Consider the following 19,608-nt stretch of genomic DNA (forward strand, 5'->3'; position numbering starts at 1 on the left):
GTATATAGCCTTGTCTCAACTCAGTTATATATCCTTGTCTCAACTCTGTTATATAGCCTTGTCTCAACTTAGTTCTATCCTTGTCTCAACTCAGTTCTAGCCTTGTCTCAACTCAGTTCGATCCTTGTCTCAACTCAGTTATATAGCCTTGTCTCAGCTCTGTTATATAGCCTTGTCTCAACTCAGTTCTAGCCTTGTCTCTACTCAGTTATATAGCCTTGTCTCAACTCAGTTCTATCCTTGTCTCAACTCAGTTATATATCCTTGTCTGAACTCAGGTATAGCCCTGTCTCAACTCAGGTATATAGCCTTGTCTCAACTCAGTTATATATCCTTGTCTCAACTCAGTTCTATCCTTGTCTCAACTCAGTTATATATCCTTGTCTGAACTCAGGTATAGCCTTGTCTCAACTCAGGTATATAGCCTTGTCTCAACTCAGTTCTATAGCTTTGTCTCAACTCAGTTATATAGCCTTGTCTCAACTCAGTTATATAGCTTTGTCTCAACTCAGTTATATAGCCTTGTCTCAACTCAGTTCTAGCCTTGTCTCAACTCAGTTATATAGCCTTGTCTCAACTCAGTTATATAGCCTTGTCTCAACTCAGTTCTAGCCTTGTCTCAACTCAGTTCTAGCCTTGTCTCAACTCAGTTATATAGCCTTGTCTCAACTCAGTTCTAGCCTTGTCTCAACTCAGTTCTAGCCTTGTCTCAACTCAGTTCTAGCCTTGTCTCAACTCAGTTATATAGCTTTGTCTCAACTCAGTTCTAGCCTTGTCTCAACTCAGTTCTAGCCTTGTCTCAACTCTGTTATATAGCCTTGTCTCAAGTCAGTTACATAGCCTTGTCTCAACTCAGTTATATAGCCTTGTCTCAGCTCTGTTATATAGCCTTGTCTCAACTCAGTTCTAGCCTTGTCTCTACTCAGTTATATAGCCTTGTCTCAACTCAGTTCTATCCTTGTCTCAACTCAGTTATATATCCTTGTCTCAACTCAGGTATAGCCTTGTCTCAACTCAGGTATATAGCCTTGTCTCAACTCAGTTCTATAGCTTTGTCTCAACTCAGTTATATAGCCTTGTCTCAACTCAGTTATATAGCTTTGTCTCAACTCAGTTATATAGCCTTGTCTCAACTCAGTTCTATCCTTGTCTCAACTCAGTTATATAGCCTTGTCTCAACTCAGTTATATAGCCTTGTCTCAACTCTGTTATATAGCCTTGTCTCAACTTAGTTCTATCCTTGTCTCAACTCAGTTATATAGCCTTGTCTCAACTCAGTTCTAGCCTTGTCTCAACTCAGTTCTAGCCTTGTCTCAACTCAGTTATATAGCCTTGTCTCAACTCAGTTACATAGCCTTGTCTCAACTCAGTTATATAGCCTTGTCTCAACTCTGTTATATAGCCTTGTCTCAACTTAGTTCTATCCTTGTCTCAACTCAGTTCTAGCCTTGTCTCAACTCAGTTATATAGCTTTGTCTCAACTCAGCATAATCTTTGTCTCAAACCAATTATATCCTTGTCTGAAATAAGCTTAACCTTTGTCGGAACTCAATTATAGCTACATCCGAACTCAGTTCAACTTTTGTATTAGCTCATTTATGCCCTTTTCAAGAACTATTGTCTTAGGTTGGCTATACGCTTGTCTATCCTAAGTTAAGTATTGCTCTTGTCTGAACTCATTTGACCGCCTCCGTGGTGTAGTGGTTAGAGCGTCCGCCCGGAGAGCGGAAGGTCGCGGGTTCGATCCCTGACCGCGTCATACCAAAAGACGTTAAAATATGGTACTTGTTGGTCCCTGTCTGGCGCTCGGCATTAATGGGTACAACAAGGACTGGTCGGCTCGGAGTCAGTATAATGTGTCTGAGTGGGGTATTCATGCTTCACTGCGGCATGGTATCTCAGTGGGTTAGCACTATAAAACCAGCTTCAGTCTGGGCTAGTACAAGCAGCCGCACATACACATACACACGCATGCACGTCGTCATATGAGCGAAATATTCTCAAGCACGACGTTAAACCCAATTTCACCTCACCTCACCTCTGAACTCGTTTATCCCTTTATGTCTTTGCTGGGGAGTGGGCAAACTTTCAACCCAAACATATTCGTTACATGAACATGATAGCAGCTTTTCAGGAACATTTCTCAGTTCTACCTTTTGTACCAGGAATGGTGTTGGAGGCAATTGGAGTTCTCATTGGTGCCATCGTTCAAGGCATCCTGATAGAGAAGTACCGTACAGTGGGTAAATGCAAGGAGCCTGACGCCACCTCGTCCCCAACTGAACTCGACAACCAGGTTGGTCAGATCAGCCTGATCTGGTGCCTTATTCAGTTTATTTCCAACGATACTGGTTAGTTGTCGGACTAAAGAACTGGATAACTAAACACTTGATAGACTATAGCTAAATTCGTGAGCCAAACTCAGTAACGAACCCGCTGGTGGTGTTTTTTATTTATTCTGATTCAAAAGAAGTGAATTCTTAACCAGCTTTTGGAAGATGGTGGACCTGCAAAACGAACTTGTCAAATTTGGACTTAACGCTGCTTTTTCAGTCATATCACGTAAACTTGACCTGAGAGGAAACCCCGAAGTGATTCACGTCTCAAAAGTTTACTGCTTGAAACCTACAGACATGGTGTTGACCATCCTCGATAATCTCCAGAGTATACGTTACGATCACTCTTCACTATACCCTGGATGCATCCACGGCTTGGCCCGATGATTTTTTTACCTCCCTTTGCTGGCTTTTTATCCAATCAGATGTCTACGCTGGGAAGTTGAGCGAATCAATCACTACTCACTTTCGCTTCTTAAATTATCTAGCCGTTTAAACTTGGCAACACAATTGATGCAGAGGTACTCTGAAAGAGGTAGAAGGAGTTCTTTCATATATTTTTTTTAAGTTTCAGATCTGTAAATTTGTCAGTATGATTTCCCGAAAAATCTGAGTGTCACTGACAACAAACCTTCGCGACTGCGACCGCTATCTTTGTTAACACTGGCAAGCTCGGATGTAACGGCGGCTTAGCTGATTGGCTACTGTGAGAATGCGGAGCCAGCAAAGGGAGGTAATATAATTATCGGGCCGAGCCGTGGATGCATCCAGGGTATAGTGGAGAGTGATGGTATCGTATACCCTGGAGATTATCGAGGATGGGTGTTGACAAGCCATGAAGCATTATCGGGGCTATACGGGATGGAACCCCCGATAATAGGTTTCTGGTACGTCAAAGGGACCTAACTCGCGTTGTGACGAGGAGAGGCTTTGTCATTTTACGACATAATGAATAGAACAAAGATCTTGTGTGATACTAAAGACAAACGCGAAATACCAGGTGAGGTACTCAGGCTTGGTGATCAGTAATCTGCATGAGTATCTTGGAGACACCTTGGGTTTGAATTGGTAATCCTGGTAAGGCCTCCGTCAATAAGGGTGCCATTGTACAATGGGTTGGTTTGGTTGGTTGGTTTGTTGTTTTACGCCGCACTCAGCAATAATCCATCTATATGGCGTCGGTCTGTAAATGATCAAGTCTGGACCAGACAATCCAGTGATCAACATCATGGGCATCGTTCCACGTAACTGGGATACGATGACTTGTGTCAACCAAGTCAGCGAACCTGCCCACCTGATCCCGTTAGTCGCCTTTTACGACCATGGGTTCCTGAAGACCAATTCTAACCCGGATCTTCACAGGTGCCGTTGTACAAAGCCACCTTAGCGCTTAGGTAATCGTAACTCCCATACCATAACATAAACTTACCACGGTCGTAGCGTTAAGGTTTCTTTGTACAATGGCACTCACTCTTCCAGCTTTCGTGGCCGTGGGGTAGCCTAGTGGTTAAAGCTTTTGCTCGTCGCGGCGAAGACCCGGGTTCGATTCCCCACATGGGTGCAATGTGCGAAGACCATGTCTTGTGTTCAAAGTTGTGATATTGCTAGAATATTTTCCTATAAAAATTTAATATATTCAGAGGAAAAGCGTTAGTCGATTTGAGCACTAATTTTAAGTGATCACAGAATGATCGCCTTGATGAACGGGACTATAGTTTGGCATGAAATGCATGTGGACCCGTTTTTTTGTAAATATCTCTTCATCCAATGACCCAATCGATCTCAAACTGTGCAAGTGGATGTTTTGTCAGACAACCTAATCACATTGTAAATCACCGATTTTATGCATTTGTATTAAAGAATCTGTCTATGTAACTGTCAACAAAATAATCAGCAGAACGCAGACTGCTTGCAGAGGGAGGGAGCCAATGACCTGTAACAGCGGCAGTGTTGGGTCATAAAGGTAAATGCACGCGCAGTTCATGATAGTTACCTGTGCACTGCACAGTGATAGACCGTTTGGATCATTCACATTGACTACTTCTAGCTGTCATCATGAAAGCTTATTCAGATGATGCTAAACGTTTAATTAGAAATGTGTTGATTTTTTTTAAAAAGAGAGCAAACGTAGCAAACCGATTTATAAGGTGTCGGATTACATGAAACGTACAACTTTTGCTCTTGGCATGAAAAAGAACATCGTGCTAAAAATTGTGAAAAATAAACCAACAACCAAAAAGGTAGGCATCCAAACCATACTGCTGCCAGACAGTGGCTACCCACTGATCCCAGTGATGGTAGGAAAATAGCAACAGGCAAAGGTGAACGTTTAATCGTTCTTCATGCTAGTTTCCACCGTGGATTCCTACCTGGGTGTGATCTGGTATTTCGGTCAAAGAGCACAGATGGTGGGGACTATCATACAGAAATGAACTCAGCGGTATTCACACAGTATGTTGAGGAACAATTGTTGCCAGCTCTGCCTTACAAAAGGCTTGTTGTCATGGACAATGCTCCCTATCACAGTGTTCGAGATCCAAACAATAGGTTCCCAACTTCCAATACAAAGAAGTCAGATATGCAGCAATGGCTAACAAATAACAATATTCAATTTTCAATTAAGGCCACTAAACCACAGTTGTACTCTTTGATTAAACCTAACAAACCTCCACCCACATATAACATTGACAACATGCTACGCCAACACGGCCATAAGGTCTTGAGATTACCACCGTACCACTCATTCTCTTCCCACAGAGGTTATTTGTCATATCTTCCTACGAACCTCTGTTCTAATACGGCCCTTTCATGGTGCGAGTGTTCAGGATTCGTGATTGGTTGCAATCAGATTTAGTTGTGCAATCAGCGACGTTGTTTCAAAAGTGATCATTCACAAGGCCTCGGTTATTTCCGTATGCTTCGGGAAAACTAGAACCTCTTTCCCTGCGCGATGCGCAAACCTTTCTTATAGACAGAACTCAGTCATGTAAATGGCGGATCAATGGCGTCTCCATCGCCCTCGTTGACAACGGACAAGCTAGCGATTAAATGTCTTGTGTGCCACATCAACACAAGTTCCTGGCAGAGGAGGGATATTTTTGACCCAACATTTACTTGTATTAGTCAAGTTGATGTAACACGTGTTCTGATTGGACAGAAAGAAGGGAGATAATTCGTGTTGCGATTTTTTGCCGCTAGGGGATTTTACGAGTTTCTTTGAACAATGACAGCACTGACTAATTCCAACGACTTATAGTGTAACATGAAACACTCATTTCACATAAAATTATCATGAAAATATAAATATTAACTATCTATATGCTTAAAGCTATTAGAAATGCATTGCTTAATTTGGAATGTGAACGACATCAAAACATAACACTTTTGTCTTCATTCTATCTTTTCTTCAATGAGTGTGCATGATTGTGTGTGCTTGTGTCCGAGGGAACGGGGCTTTAACAGTTGTTGAGTTCTAACCATAGGTGGTCCGATTAATGATTTAGTGTAAATATACTTTCTGTGTTCTTTAAATTCATTTCCACTTAGGTACTGCATAAACAAAATATGACATGAACATTACAAATTTAAAGATTTTAACCTACAGAATAATTCTCACTAATGGGTTTTGTGGTTAATGTTGAACAACTCAGAGAAACAAACTCCGTATGATGGTTAACAGTTGGCACCCACCTTACCCTATTCACGACCTGTGACACCTCTTCATACCTGTCACGTGCATAGCTGACCTACATTGACGAACGTTGACCTTTATGACCCAACACTGCCGCAGTTACAGGTCATTGGCTCCCTCCGTCTGCAAGCAGTCTGCGTTCTGCTGTTTATTTTGTTGACAGTTACATAGACAGATTCTTTAATACAAATGCATAAAATCGGTGATTTACAATGTGATTAGGTTGTCTGACAAAACATCCACTTGCACAGTTTGAGATCGATTGGATCATTGGATGAAGAGATATTTACAAAAAAACCGGGTCCACATGCATTTCATGCCAAACTATAGTTGTCAGTGGCCATGTTGCTTTCGTTAAATAATTCCTATCATTTGACTGAAATAAAACACAAGTATAAACGCCGCTCTTCTACCCTTTTGGCAAGTACGTTTACCTGTCACCCCGTACCCGGGTCTAAATAGCCAAATTTGTACAATGTGTGAAATCTATGCTGTGTGGACCCTGATTTGAATGAAGCAAACTGCGGCGTAAAACACGACTCGGTCATTCATTAGATCCCCTGTTTATAGAAATGGTCATACATGGTTGGGTCCGGCTTCGTCGTCGCCATCTACTTCGTCTGCGCCTGCATTGTCTTCGTCGGTGTCAAGGAGAAGAAGAAAGGTAAATACTGGACCAATATGTGGAAACTTTCAAACTGTCCGTATGGGTATGATGTGAAACTGGGTGTTATTGACATGATTTGTTTGTTCGTTTAACACCGCACTGAGCAGTGTTCAAGCTACATATGTTTTCTTAACTCGAAATTGTGTTATGTTATGAAACTAGGATATTTGTGTTTGTTTCGTTTTTTTAATGTTTGACGCACACTCAACAATATTCCAGCGATATGGTCTATAAATAATCGAGTCAGGACCAGACAATCCAGTGATTGACAGCATGAGCATCGATCTACGTAGTTAGGATACGATCAGCGAGCCTTACCACCCGATCCCGTTAGTCGCCTCTTACGACAAGCATGGGTTACTGAAGATAAATTCTAACTCGGATCTTCACGGATTGAAATTAGGATGTGTTAAAATGAAACTTTGAAACCAAGTGTTGTGTTAAATGTGTTAAAATGAAACAGTGTTGCCTTGTATATTCCTTGTGTTGTTCAATGTGGTATTGACACTTGTAAAGGGTTGACGGCGTGTGTCTCGTATTGTATTGTGTGTGCGTGCGTGCGTATGTGTTTGCGTGTACTGATGTGAGTATCTTGACCTGTATGCTGTGTTGACATATATGTCATGTTAACACATGTGATTTCTTGTAGGTGTGGCTGACGGGAACGACCATGTCGGCTTCTTCCGGGGTCTGAAGCTGGTCTTCAGTTATGGCCCCTATGTCAAGGCCGCGATGACCTTCCTGTTTCTTTCTATAACAATATCAGTGAGTCATAAGTATACTATTACTCACAAAATAATATGTTCTGGTGTAGTTGTACCTTAGGTCATAGGACCGCCTCCGTGGTGTAGTGGTTAGAGCGTCCGCCCGGAGAGCGGAAGGTCGCGGGTTCGATCCCCGACCGCGTCGAACCATATGGTACTTGTTGGTCCTTGCCTGGCCCTCGGCATTAATGGGTACAACAAGGACTGGTCGGCTCGGAGTCAGTATAATGTGTCTGAGTGGGGTATTCATGCTTCACTGCGGCATGGTATCTCAGTGGGTTAGCCCTATAAAACCAGCTTAAGTCTCGGCTAGTACAAGCAACCGCACATACACATACACACGCATGCACGTCGTCATATGAGCGAACTATTCTCAAGCACGACGTAAAACCCAATTTCACCTCACCACCTCACCTTAGGTCATATGGCCTGCAGTATTGAATAAACGAGGCTGATTCCGAGTCATTACTCACCCAAAACAATCTCACCAAAAAGAGGCACTCAGTATATATACTTCTAATAAAAACGAGTCAAACTGAAAATGAAATTACATTTTAATTTGATTAATTATTATCTCAGTATCTACATTGCGTATAGAATAGAGTTAAATAAATACATTGTGCTTGTTTGGTTTGTTGTAAACGCCACAGACCACCAGCTATATGGCGACGGTCTGTAAATAATCGAGTCTGGACCACACAATCCAGTGATCAGCAGCATGAGCATCGATCTGCGCAATTGGGATACGATGAGCGAGCCTCACCACCAGACCCCGTTGGTCGCCTCTTGCGACAAGCATGGGTTACTGGAGACCAATTCTCACATGGATCTTCACGGGTAAAATACATTGTGAGCATCGATCTGCGCAATTGGGATACGATGAGCGAGCCTCACCACCAGACCCCGTTGGTCGCCTCTTGCGACAAGCATGGGTTACTGGAGACCAATTCTCACATGGATCTTCACGGGTAAAATACATTGTGTGTGTGTACATTTGTATATATATTACAATAAGAATGATTGTACACAGTGTACAAGCTGGTTCGTTGTATAATTCCGTGACGTTGTATTTGTTAGATAGTGCAGGGAAACCTGGCCCTTTACTGCACCCACTCTCTGCACATGGGGTCACAATTCACGTACTTCATCCTCGTCCTTCTGGTAGGTATTCCTTGTTACAACCACATGTCCTCTGCTACAACCATTTGTAAACTATTAACGTTTTATGTATGCCATTTTGATGTCATAGGTATAATATCGGTCGATCGATCATATGAAACTTTATTTGACCGTTTTATCACAAAACACCGATGTGAGAAAAAACGGCAAATTGTTAATTTTGACCTATCTCCTGTCATTGCAGCTGGTATCTATATGTACAATGCCAATATGGCAGTTGGTGGTGACTCGCTACGGCAAGAAGACAGCGTACGCATCTGGCATGATCGTAAGTCTTCATACACTACTTCTACTTTGTCAAAAGTCAAAGTCAAAAAAGGAGTTTACTTGTAACGAGGCCAAGGGCCCATATACAAGATATAACTATACATAGTTAACAAGAGCATACAAGTGAAGTCTAAAGTGTTTCTAAATACATAGTTCTTTTTATATATGCATGGTAAATGTAATACTGTACACGTCTGATTAAATTCTCCTGAGTTGCACATATCAGCCTTTTAAATTTATGGATAGAAGGGAATTTCCAAAAGTGTTCCGGAAGAAAAGTTATTCTCAATTCATTGTACAAGTGGCATATAAGTGTGAAATGATACTCATCCTCTACAGAGGTGTTGCAAATGGGACACAAACGTAAACCAGGTTCGATTGATTGCCACCTACCTTCATTATAACGTAGTGGCAAGACATTGCATCTGAATTTGATGTAAGTAGAGCGCACCTTTTTTCTAATATGATATACAGGTATCTTTCTGGTTCAAATATGAATTTATATTCTCTATACATCACATATCTAGAGCTGTTATTCAACGTGGAAGTCCAACTTTGAGAAAATTCATTTATCAATGATGTTTTAAACAATTGTACAAAAGAAAGTTCATCGCCAACAGATTGGTTAATCCAGATATATCCAAAGCCATGAGAAAACAAAATATTTTTTATGAACGATACCCAAATCTTTTTTCCAATGTCATCAAAATATCTTAGCATATAATACACTTTTTGGGTAATCTACACTCGCTCATTTTGAGCAAGTTTAGCCAATAACGTAAAAGCCGTAAGTAAGCATTTATATATATTTGATAGCAACCACATTCGCCATATACAATAGTATTAGGAGTTTGTTTTCCTACCCTTAAAAATCGTTTGCAGGCTAGAAGATGTACCTTTTTCAATAATTCATATTGCTTGACTCCCCAAATCTCACAGCCATATAATATCGGCATCACCTGAGAATCAAAGATTTTAAAATATATATTCGGGTCAATCATTCAAATCTTGTTTAGTTTGACAATGATTTCCATCAATGCTCTTTTACCCTGGCTTGCCAAGCCTGAAATGCATTTCGTCATTTTTAAGTTACTTGAAAACCAGACACCTAAATACTTGTAACTATTTACAGTGGCGATTTGGTTTCCTTTATAAAACCACTTTTCCTTATTCGAAAGAATGCCCCCTTTTCTGAACACAATAATATGTGTTTTATCAAGATTAACAGTTAACCCCAAATTGTCTGAAAACGTTTCAAGAATATTTAACTGGTTTTGAAGGCCGACAATTGATTCAGATACGAGGATGACATCATCTGCAAATAGAAGTAGGAATAGTTCATATAAATCAGGGAATAATTGCACGCCGTGTCTACCACATTCATTTACAGAGTTTGACAGTTCACTGATGAATAATGAGAATAACAACGGGCTTAGGATGCATCCTTGGCGCACTCCATTTGGGCAATTGAATAAATCGGTAATATCTGAAGAAGAGCATTTTACGCAAGCTTGTACAGATATGTAAATTGCTTTGAGTGCTGACAGCATTTTCCCCCCTAACCCGTTCTGTTTAAGGCAAAACCAAAGTTTATTTCTTTTCACATAATCAAACGCCTTTCTGAAATCTATGAAGGCGACATAAAGCTTTTTTCGTTTTTTCATAAAGCATTTTTCGACAATAGAATTTAGTGTGAATATGTGATCTGTGGTTGAATAACCAGATCGGAAGCCTGCCTGTGTTTCTGGAACTTTATCTTTTAGCTCTGTCCAGACTTTCAGTCTATTATTGAGCACACCAGTATAGATTTTGCTCAAGACGCTTAACAACGATATGCCCCTGTAGTTGTCGGGGTTATTTCTATCACCTTTTTTGTGTATTGGGACAACGATAGACTTTGTCCAGCTTGTAGGAAATTTTCCCGAATCATATATTTTATTGAAAAGTGTAGCGAGAAGTTTTATAGCATCACTAATTTCAGACGAAGTAATATGTGATTCTAGGATAAGTGAATCAACTTCATCTAAGTCTGGTTCTTCCGTAGAGCCAAAGTGGTCAATCATTGGTGCATCATAAGTTGCAAACAGGCTACTAAAGTGGTTAAACCATGCATCATTACTGATATTCGGGCGAGGTCGGTGCAAAGGAGATATACCTCTGAGGATACGCCAAAACGTCTTTGGGTTACTGGTTGCTTGCTTTAATGCATCAGCTTTGTTGCACTCATACGAGAGCTTTGTGCGCTTACAGATACCCTTATATAAATTCCTCTGTTTGCAATAATTACGTCGGTTTTCCTCAGATTTATTTCTTTGGAATCGACGCAAGGCTTTGCGAGTGAAGTATTTTTTACTTTTACAATATTTATAAAAAACCCATTTGAAATACACTTTTTGTTACGTTTTTTCATACAGTCCGCTGCACCAAGTACTGTTTGTACAAACAAGTCTAGAGCGTGGTCAACATCTGTATCAACTAATCTTGTTGCTTCAACAAAGGTGTCAGCAAGCTGTTTTATGCTGTCGGTGTACACGTCTGACTTAGTATGGTTCCATACAATTCTGTCAGAGCAGTTTCTGTCAGTATTATCATTATTTTCTAGCTGGTGGCTTTGCTCATAAAGTTTAAGTTTTGCCGTTAATGGCATATGATCTGATTCTACTCGGGCCTCTACATGAAACGATTCAATCAGTTCAAACGCATCAATACTGGCAATGCAATAATCATTTACCGAAGAACCCTGGCTAGATATGAACGTAAACTCGCCAGTTTTATCTCCTTGCACACGACCATTTAAAATATACAACTTGTACGTATAACACATTTCCATTAGCATTCTACCAAATCTATTGATTGAGTTATCACAAGATTGTCTGTTGTCAAGAGGCATTAACTCTTCGCCAGGGAACACATCTCCCAGAAAGTTCGGTTGTGGTTCAGGTGGTTCATTGCTTGTCCCAATCCTGGATTTCAGATCACCTGGTGATAACTATATGACAGTCAGAAAGAATATCCAGGCTTCTGAGAACCACTGATCAAGTAGTTCTATACTTGGTGGTTTCCCGACACGATGTGTGTATGTCGACCCCTCGGGTGGTATGTAGAGACCTATCAAAATAACATTTTTTCTTACTTTGCAATATCGACCCCTCGGGTGGTATGTAAGAGACCTATCAAAATAACATCTTTTTTACTATTAAGATTATATATATCAGATTATCGATATCCAACTTCAGTAAAGTGCAGAACTGGGATACACTGTTATGTATGAAAGCAAATACTCCTCCCGACAATCTCCCGTGCCTGGCCGTTTTCATTGCTTTCGCTATGTATTGTGTATAGTCAGACAATTCAGGGACAGCAATGATGCTACCACTAAACGTCTCATACAGAAACATTATTTGAAACCTAATCAAATAGGAAATGAAATCTGTATCCTCTAATTTAGAGGCTATACCGTTGATGTTCCAAGAGAGAACCTCTAACAAATGTGTAAGTGGGTACTCATCTGATATGCTATCAGCTGCTGGGGTAGGTTGCTGCGGGCCTTGGCCACACCCCTATTCATCAGGAGTCCCAGTAGGTGGAGCCTGTGCTTCATCCTCTCGACTGCTGTCACGTGAGGGTGCAGACTCTTGTCGGGTAGCCCGTGACCTTCACAAGCGGCTGTATGGTCTCCATGGAGCTGAGAAAGAAAATCCAGTGACCACTGATCCATTGACCGGGATAATAATGTTAGCGCTTTGGGAATGAACGTTTGGTAAGGAGTCGAACGCAATATTATTGCACACATTATTATTGTATCATCATTATCACATTATTATTTTGATCATCATCATGACAATGTTGATCATGCCCTCAAGAACAGATTGCGCAGATTGTGAAAGCAGTGTCCCTGTGTTTCAGATATTCATCCCCGTGCTGATTGTTCAACTGTATCTACCGAAGAACAATCCGTATCTGTACTACACAACTGTAGCCTTTGCAGGTCTCAGTGTCTCAGTATCATTATTGCTACCTTGGTGAGTTGTCCTATGTGTCATTGTTTCCACATTGGTGAGTTGCCCTGTGTGTCATTGTTTCCACATTGGTGAGTTGCCCTATGTGTCATTGTTTCCACATTGGTGAGTTGCCCTATGTGTCATTGTTCCACATTGGTGGATGCCCTATGTGTCATTGTTCCATATTGGTGAGTTGTCCTATGTCTCATTGTTTCCACATTGGTGAGTTGCCCTATGTGTCATTGTTTCCACATTGGTGAATTGCCCTGTGTGTCATTGTTCCACATTGGTGAGTTGCCCTATGTGTCATCGTTTCTACCTTGGTGAGTTTTCCTGTGTGTCATCATTTCTACTTTGGTGAGTTGCCTTATGTGTCATAGTTTCCACATTGGTGAGTTGCCCTGTGTGTCATTGTTCCACATTGGTGAGTTACGCTATGTGTCATTGTTTCGACATTGGTGAGTTGCCTTGTGTGTCATTGTTCCACTTTGGTGAGTTGCCCTATGTGTCATTGTTTCCACATTGGTGAGTTGCCATATGTGTCATTGTTTCCACATTGGTGAGTTGCCCTGTGTGTCATTGTTCCACATTGGTGAGTTGCCCTATGTGTCATTGTTCCACATTGGTGAGTTGCCCTATGTGTCATTGTTTCCACATTGGTGAGTTGTCCTGTGTGTCATTGTTTCCACATTGGTGAGTTGCCCTGTGTGTCATCATTTCTACTTTGGTGAGTTGCCCTATGTGTCATCATTTCTACTTTGGTGAGTTGCCCTATGTGTCATTGTTTCCACATTGGTGAGTTGCCCTATGTGTCATTGCTTCTACCTTGGAGAGTTCCCCTATGTGTCATCGTTTCTACTTTGGTGAGTTGCCCTGTGTGTCATCATTTCTACTTTGGTGAGTTGAATTGTGTCATTACTGCAACCGTCGTGAATTTGCATCTATCAGTGGTGTTACACTGGTGAGTTGGACTTTGTGTCGTTCCAAGGTTGGAGAGTTGGCTGTTTGCTGATACAGGTGACATCTGACGTAGTTTACAAATTCCAGAAAGGACTCTTTCCAGCGCATAGAAGGACATTAGACCAATACACTAGGATAGCTAAATCCCAGTGCTATGAATTGTGGGCACTAAGTGCATGTCCCCCTCTTGCAGGTCCGTGCTGCCAGACATCCTGGACATGTTCATGCTGGAGAGGAAGACGAGGAAGGACGCCCTCTTCTACTCCTTCTATGTGTTCTTCAACAAGTTTTCCGGCGGGATGGGGCTGGCCATATCCCAACTTGCTCTACAGTGAGTGCTTTAAACAACCATGAAGGGGACAGTGCCAGCTGATGGCGGGCAACCCCCACTGAAATTACAATGTATAAAATACACGTCTCTCTCTCTCTCTCTCTCTCTCTCTCTCTCTCTCTCTCTCTCTCTCTCTCTCTCTCTCTCTCTCTCTCTCTCTCTCTCTCTCTCTCTCTCTCTCTCTCTCTCTCTCTCTCTCTCTCTCTCTCTCTCTCTCTCTTAATTTAATATTTTTAGAGAATTAGTCTTCAATCACCTGAAAAGGCAAACTTCGGTGATCAAAAATGGTTCTCTCTTCAAGAGTACTTTAGCATGGGGAAATCTGGTTCCTTGCTTGTGGGTTTCACCTGAGTGGTAAACGTCCATATCCTGCATCACTTCGGGTTTTCCTCCCACATTAAACAGACACGCCATGATATAACTGGAATGCTGTTTAAAGCAGCGATAAACCCATCTCACTCACTCACTCGCCAATGTGTACGATGTTCGATGACCACAAAGTTGATGTGTTATAACTAGGGGTGGGTATTGCAGAGAATTTTCATATTGCGATATATTGCGATGCGGAAGCATGTATTGCAATATATTGCAAGGATTATTTTTTTAACAAAAACTACTTATAATCGAGTTAATGCTTGATTATAAAGCAAAAACACAACTAAATCAAATGATTCATTAACCTTTTATAAAAACTTTTAATCATGACAAAATAAAAATGTAAGTAACATTTGGCACTAATGACACAGGGAAAAGAACACTTCAGAAAACGGAAATATCCGAAGATTTCCGAGTGTTACGAAGTTTTCCGAATGCATGTCAAAGTACCGGTTTTCGATCAGCGTATCGCAATACGTATCGTTTTCATGTCTGAACCGGTAAATACCGGTAAACCGGTTATATTGCGCAGCCCTAGTTATAACACTGAGATGCTTCTCGTGACGGCGCCACCTGCTGTTTATCCCTAGTTCTCCATTTCAGATTCGGGGGTTACAAAACGGGGGCCTGTGTTCAACCGGCATCGGTTGACTTGACACTGCGCATGCTCATTGTGCCTGGTCCTGTGCTGTGTCTAATAGTTGCTCTCCTGTTTCTGTGGAGCTACCCGATTGATGAGGTCAAACGCAGGCAAATCAAGAAAGATGTACACGAAATTTTGTAAGTATATTTTTGCAGACCTTGGATTGTGGTGGATGTCTGTTGTGCTTAGTCTTTGTTGATGCACATGTGATAGGTCATGACACAGTGTTGCAGGATACGGTGATATCAGTACGTATTATCACAGGCAGACTGAAGGCGTGACGTATTGTTGCAGACAGAGTGATAGCATGACGTTTTATTGCAGGCAGAGTGATAGCATGACGTTTTATTGCAGGCAGAGTGATAGCATGACTTATTGTTGCAGGCAGAGTGCTAGCATGACTTATTGTTGCAGGCAGAGTGCTAGCATGACGTATTGTTGCAGGCAGAGTGCTAGCATGACGTATTGTTGCAGGCAGAATGATAGCATGACGTAATGTTGCAGGCAGAGTGCTAGCATGACGTAATGTTGCAGGCAGAATGATAGCATGACGTGATGTTGCAGGCAGAATGATAGCATGACGTGATGTTGCAGGCAGAATGATAGCATGATGTGATGTTGCATGCAGAATGATAGCATGATGTAATGTTGCAGGCAGAGTGCTAGCATGACGTAATGTTGCAGGCAGAGTGCTAGCATGACGTAATGTTGCAGGCAGAGTGCTAGCATGATGTATTGTTGCAGGCGGTGATAGCATGACGTATTGTTGCAGGCAGAATGATAGCATGGCGTGATGTTGCAGGCAGAATGATAGCATGACGTGATGTTGCAGGCAGAATGATAGCATGACGTAATGTTGCAGGCGGTGATAGCATGACGTATTGTTGCAGGCAGAGTGATAGCATGACGGGATGTTGCAGGCAGAATGATAGCATGACGTAATGTTGCAGGCAGAGTGATAGCATGACGTGATGTTGCATGCAGAATGATAGCATGACGTAATGTTGCAGGCAGAGTGATAGCATGACGTGATGTTGCAGGCAGAATGATAGCATGACGTGATGTTGCATGCAGAATGATAGCATGACGTATTGTTGCAGGCAGAGTGCTAGCATGATGTAATGTTGCAGGCAGAGTGATAGCATGACGTGTTGTTGCAGGCAGAGTGCTAGCATGACGTAATGTTGCAGGCGTTGATAGCATGACGTATTGTTGCAGGCAGAGTGCTAGCATGACGTAATGTTGCAGGCAGAGTGCTAGCATGACGTAATGTTGCAGGCAGAGTGCTAGCATGACGTATTGTTGCAGGCAGAGTGCTAGCATGACGTAATGTTGCAGGCAGAGTGCTAGCATGACGTAATGTTGCAGGCAGAATGATAGCATGGCGTGATGTTGCAGGCGGTGATAGCATGACGTAATGTTGCAGGCAGAGTGCTAGCATGACGTAATGTTGCAGGCAGAGTGATAGCATGACGTATTGTTGCAGGCAGAATGATAGCATGACGCATTTGTTGCAGGCAGAGTGATAGCATGGCGTGATGTTGCAGGCAGAGTGATAGCATGGCGATGATGTTGCAGGCAGAATGATAGCATGGCGATATTGTTGCAGGCAGAGTGATAGCATGACGTAATGTTGCAGGCAGAATGATAGCATGACGTGATGTTGCAGGCAGAATGATAGCATGGCGGCCGATGTTGCAGGCAGAATGATAGCATGATGTGATGTTGCATGCAGAATGATAGCATGATGTAATGTTGCAGGCAGAGTGCTAGCATGACGTAATGTTGCAGGCAGAGTGCTAGCATGACGTAATGTTGCAGGCAGAGTGCTAGCATGATGTATTGTTGCAGGCGGTGATAGCATGACGTATTGTTGCAGGCAGAATGATAGCATGGCGTGATGTTGCAGGCAGAATGATAGCATGACGTGATGTTGCAGGCAGAATGATAGCATGACGTAATGTTGCAGGCGGTGATAGCATGACGTATTATTGTTGCAGGCAGAGTGATAGCATGACGGGATGTTGCAGGCAGAATGATAGCATGACGTAATGTTGCAGGCAGAGTGATAGCATGACGTGATGTTGCATGCAGAATGATAGCATGACGTAATGTTGCAGGCAGAGTGATAGCATGACGTGATGTTGCAGGCAGAATGATAGCATGACGGATGTTGCATGCAGAATGATAGCATGACGTATTGTTGCAGGCAGAGTGCTAGCATGATGTAATGTTGCAGGCAGAGTGATAGCATGACGGTTGTTGCAGGCAGAGTGCTAGCATGACGTAATGTTGCAGGCGTTGATAGCATGACGCATTGTTGCAGGCAGAGTGCTAATGTTGCAGCATGACGTGGCCGGTAATGTTAGGCAGAGTGCTAGCATGACGTAATGTTGCAGGCAGAGTGCTAGCATGACGTATTGTTGCAGGCAGAGTGCTAGCATGACGTAATGTTGCAGGCAGAGTGCTAGCATGACGTAATGTTGCAGGCAGAATGATAGCATGGCGTGATGTTGCAGGCGGTGATAGCATGACGTAATGTTGCAGGCAGAGTGCTAGCATGACGTAATGTTGCAGGCAGAGTGATAGCATGACGTATTGTTGCAGGCAGAATGATAGCATGACGTATTGTTGCAGGCAGAGTGATAGCATGACGTGATGTTGCAGGCAGAGTGATAGCATGACGTGATGTTGCAGGCAGAATGATAGCATGACGTATTGTTGCAGGCAGAGTGATAGCATGACGTAATGTTGCAGGCAGAGTGCTAGCATGACGTATTGTTGCAGGCAGAGTGATAGCATGACGTATTGTTGCAGGCAGAATGCTAGCATGACGTAATGTTGCAGGCAGAGTGATAGCATGACGTATTGTTGCAGGCAGAATGCTAGCATGACGTAATGTTGCAGGCAGAGTGATAGCATGACGTATTGTTGCAGGCAGAGTGATAGCATGACGTATTGTTGCAGGCAGAATGCTAGCATGACGTAATGTTGCAGGCAGAGTGATAGCATGACGTATTGTTGCAGGCAGAATGATAGCATGACGTAATGTTGCAGCAGAGTGCTAGCATGACGTGATGTTGCATGCAGAATGATAGCATGGCGTGATGTTGCAGGCAGTGATAGCATGAAGTATTGTTGCAGGACAGGAGCGACCAAGGCGACAACCCGGGAAGACAACGTACAAAGTAGCATCGCCTACGAGAGTATACGAGTCACGTCCAGCACGGAGTTCTGATCACTCACTCATTGGCTCTTCCAGTGGAGAAATCTTCACTATGGGCATCTCGCTACATATCATCGTTATGATCACAAAGTTGTTCGCAAACAAGACTTTACGCTCGCTCAAAGGTCATGTTGTACATTTAAAATCGTGACAAACATTTGGCATATCCAACAGCATGACACAAATAAGCGTTACATATATATGCGAGAACGGGTGATACTGTCATCATTACAACACAAACGCTTTGTGCGTCACAAACTGTGTCAGAAATATGTACATTGAACATCATGACACAACCACCTGGTATATTAGCGAGTGTGTGAGTTGGGTTTTACGCCGCTCTTAGCAATATTCCAGCAATATTCCAGCAATATCGCGGCATGAGGGCATCAAACGTCCTGACAAAAAATGTGGTAGATTAAAACATCATGACACAAACGCGTGGTTCATTAAACATAACACAAACACAGGGCATCAAACGTCCTGACAAAAAATGTGGTAGATTAAAACATCATGACACAAACGCGTGGTTCATTAAACATAACACAAACACAGGGGTGGAAATAACTTTAAAATTGCTAGTGTACTCCGGTACAGTGGCACATGTAAAATCACTTACCCTGATAATTGTTCCATTATACCGGCCGTTCCTGTTGATTTTTTAAATAAACATAATAATTAATATTGGAAAGTCAACTGGACACCAGTACAGTGTGATATACAAATTTGCTTGCCCGACAGTAAAAAACACTGGACTCGGGCGTCGGGAAATGGGTTATTTCCACCCCTGCAAACACTTAATCTACTTAACGCCATGACACTCAGACACCTGATCTAGCCACGTGTGAGTTAATGATGTTTAGTTGAGTGGTATAACGGTGTTGTAACCATCACGTGTTTCGGGTTTCGTACTCTCGACCTCTTGGTCAGGGATACATGCAATATCTCTGGCCTAGTGATATCTTTATCGAACAACGAGTGCTGGGCACTCCTTGACCCTCAATCCAGGTGTATTGAATGTCCATCCGTCTTGATAAAATATACTCATGGAAACAAATAAGGGAACACATGAAAGTACAAGTGTTCCTTTATTCTTTTCAAGGTTTCTTCACAAGGTATGTATTGCACTGTGGGTGAAATTCTGGGAATAAATAAAGGAACACTCGTA

The 19,608-nt window shown here is 42.2% G+C and overlaps 1 protein-coding gene across 6 annotated transcripts in view; it reads left to right on the forward strand.

Annotated features, from left to right (window-relative positions):
- LOC124253723 (sodium-dependent lysophosphatidylcholine symporter 1-B-like) overlaps positions 1 to 18,906 on the forward strand; it is a 45,282-nt gene extending 26,376 nt beyond the window's left edge. For 5 of the 6 annotated variants that reach the window (XM_046687544.1, XM_046687540.1, XM_046687542.1 and 2 more), the window contains 9 exons: positions 2,166 to 2,296; positions 6,598 to 6,691; positions 7,344 to 7,459; positions 8,536 to 8,619; positions 8,822 to 8,905; positions 12,811 to 12,926; positions 14,059 to 14,196; positions 15,175 to 15,351; positions 18,359 to 18,906. In XM_046687544.1, the coding sequence (XP_046543500.1) occupies positions 2,166 to 2,296; positions 6,598 to 6,691; positions 7,344 to 7,459; positions 8,536 to 8,619; positions 8,822 to 8,905; positions 12,811 to 12,926; positions 14,059 to 14,196; positions 15,175 to 15,351; positions 18,359 to 18,452 (1,034 nt within the window). In that variant the 3' untranslated portion in view covers positions 18,453 to 18,906. The remainder of the gene's footprint in view (positions 1 to 2,165; positions 2,297 to 6,597; positions 6,692 to 7,343; positions 7,460 to 8,535; positions 8,620 to 8,821; positions 8,906 to 12,810; positions 12,927 to 14,058; positions 14,197 to 15,174; positions 15,352 to 18,358) is intronic. The other variant, XM_046687541.1, reaches the window with a different exon arrangement.
- The last annotated feature ends 702 nt before the right edge of the window (positions 18,907 to 19,608 follow it).

The sequence above is a fragment of the Haliotis rubra genome, unplaced genomic scaffold (assembly GCF_003918875.1).
Source record: "Haliotis rubra isolate DU_JTF1 unplaced genomic scaffold, ASM391887v1 Scf55, whole genome shotgun sequence".
NCBI classification, from domain to species: Eukaryota; Metazoa; Mollusca; class Gastropoda; order Lepetellida; family Haliotidae; genus Haliotis; species Haliotis rubra.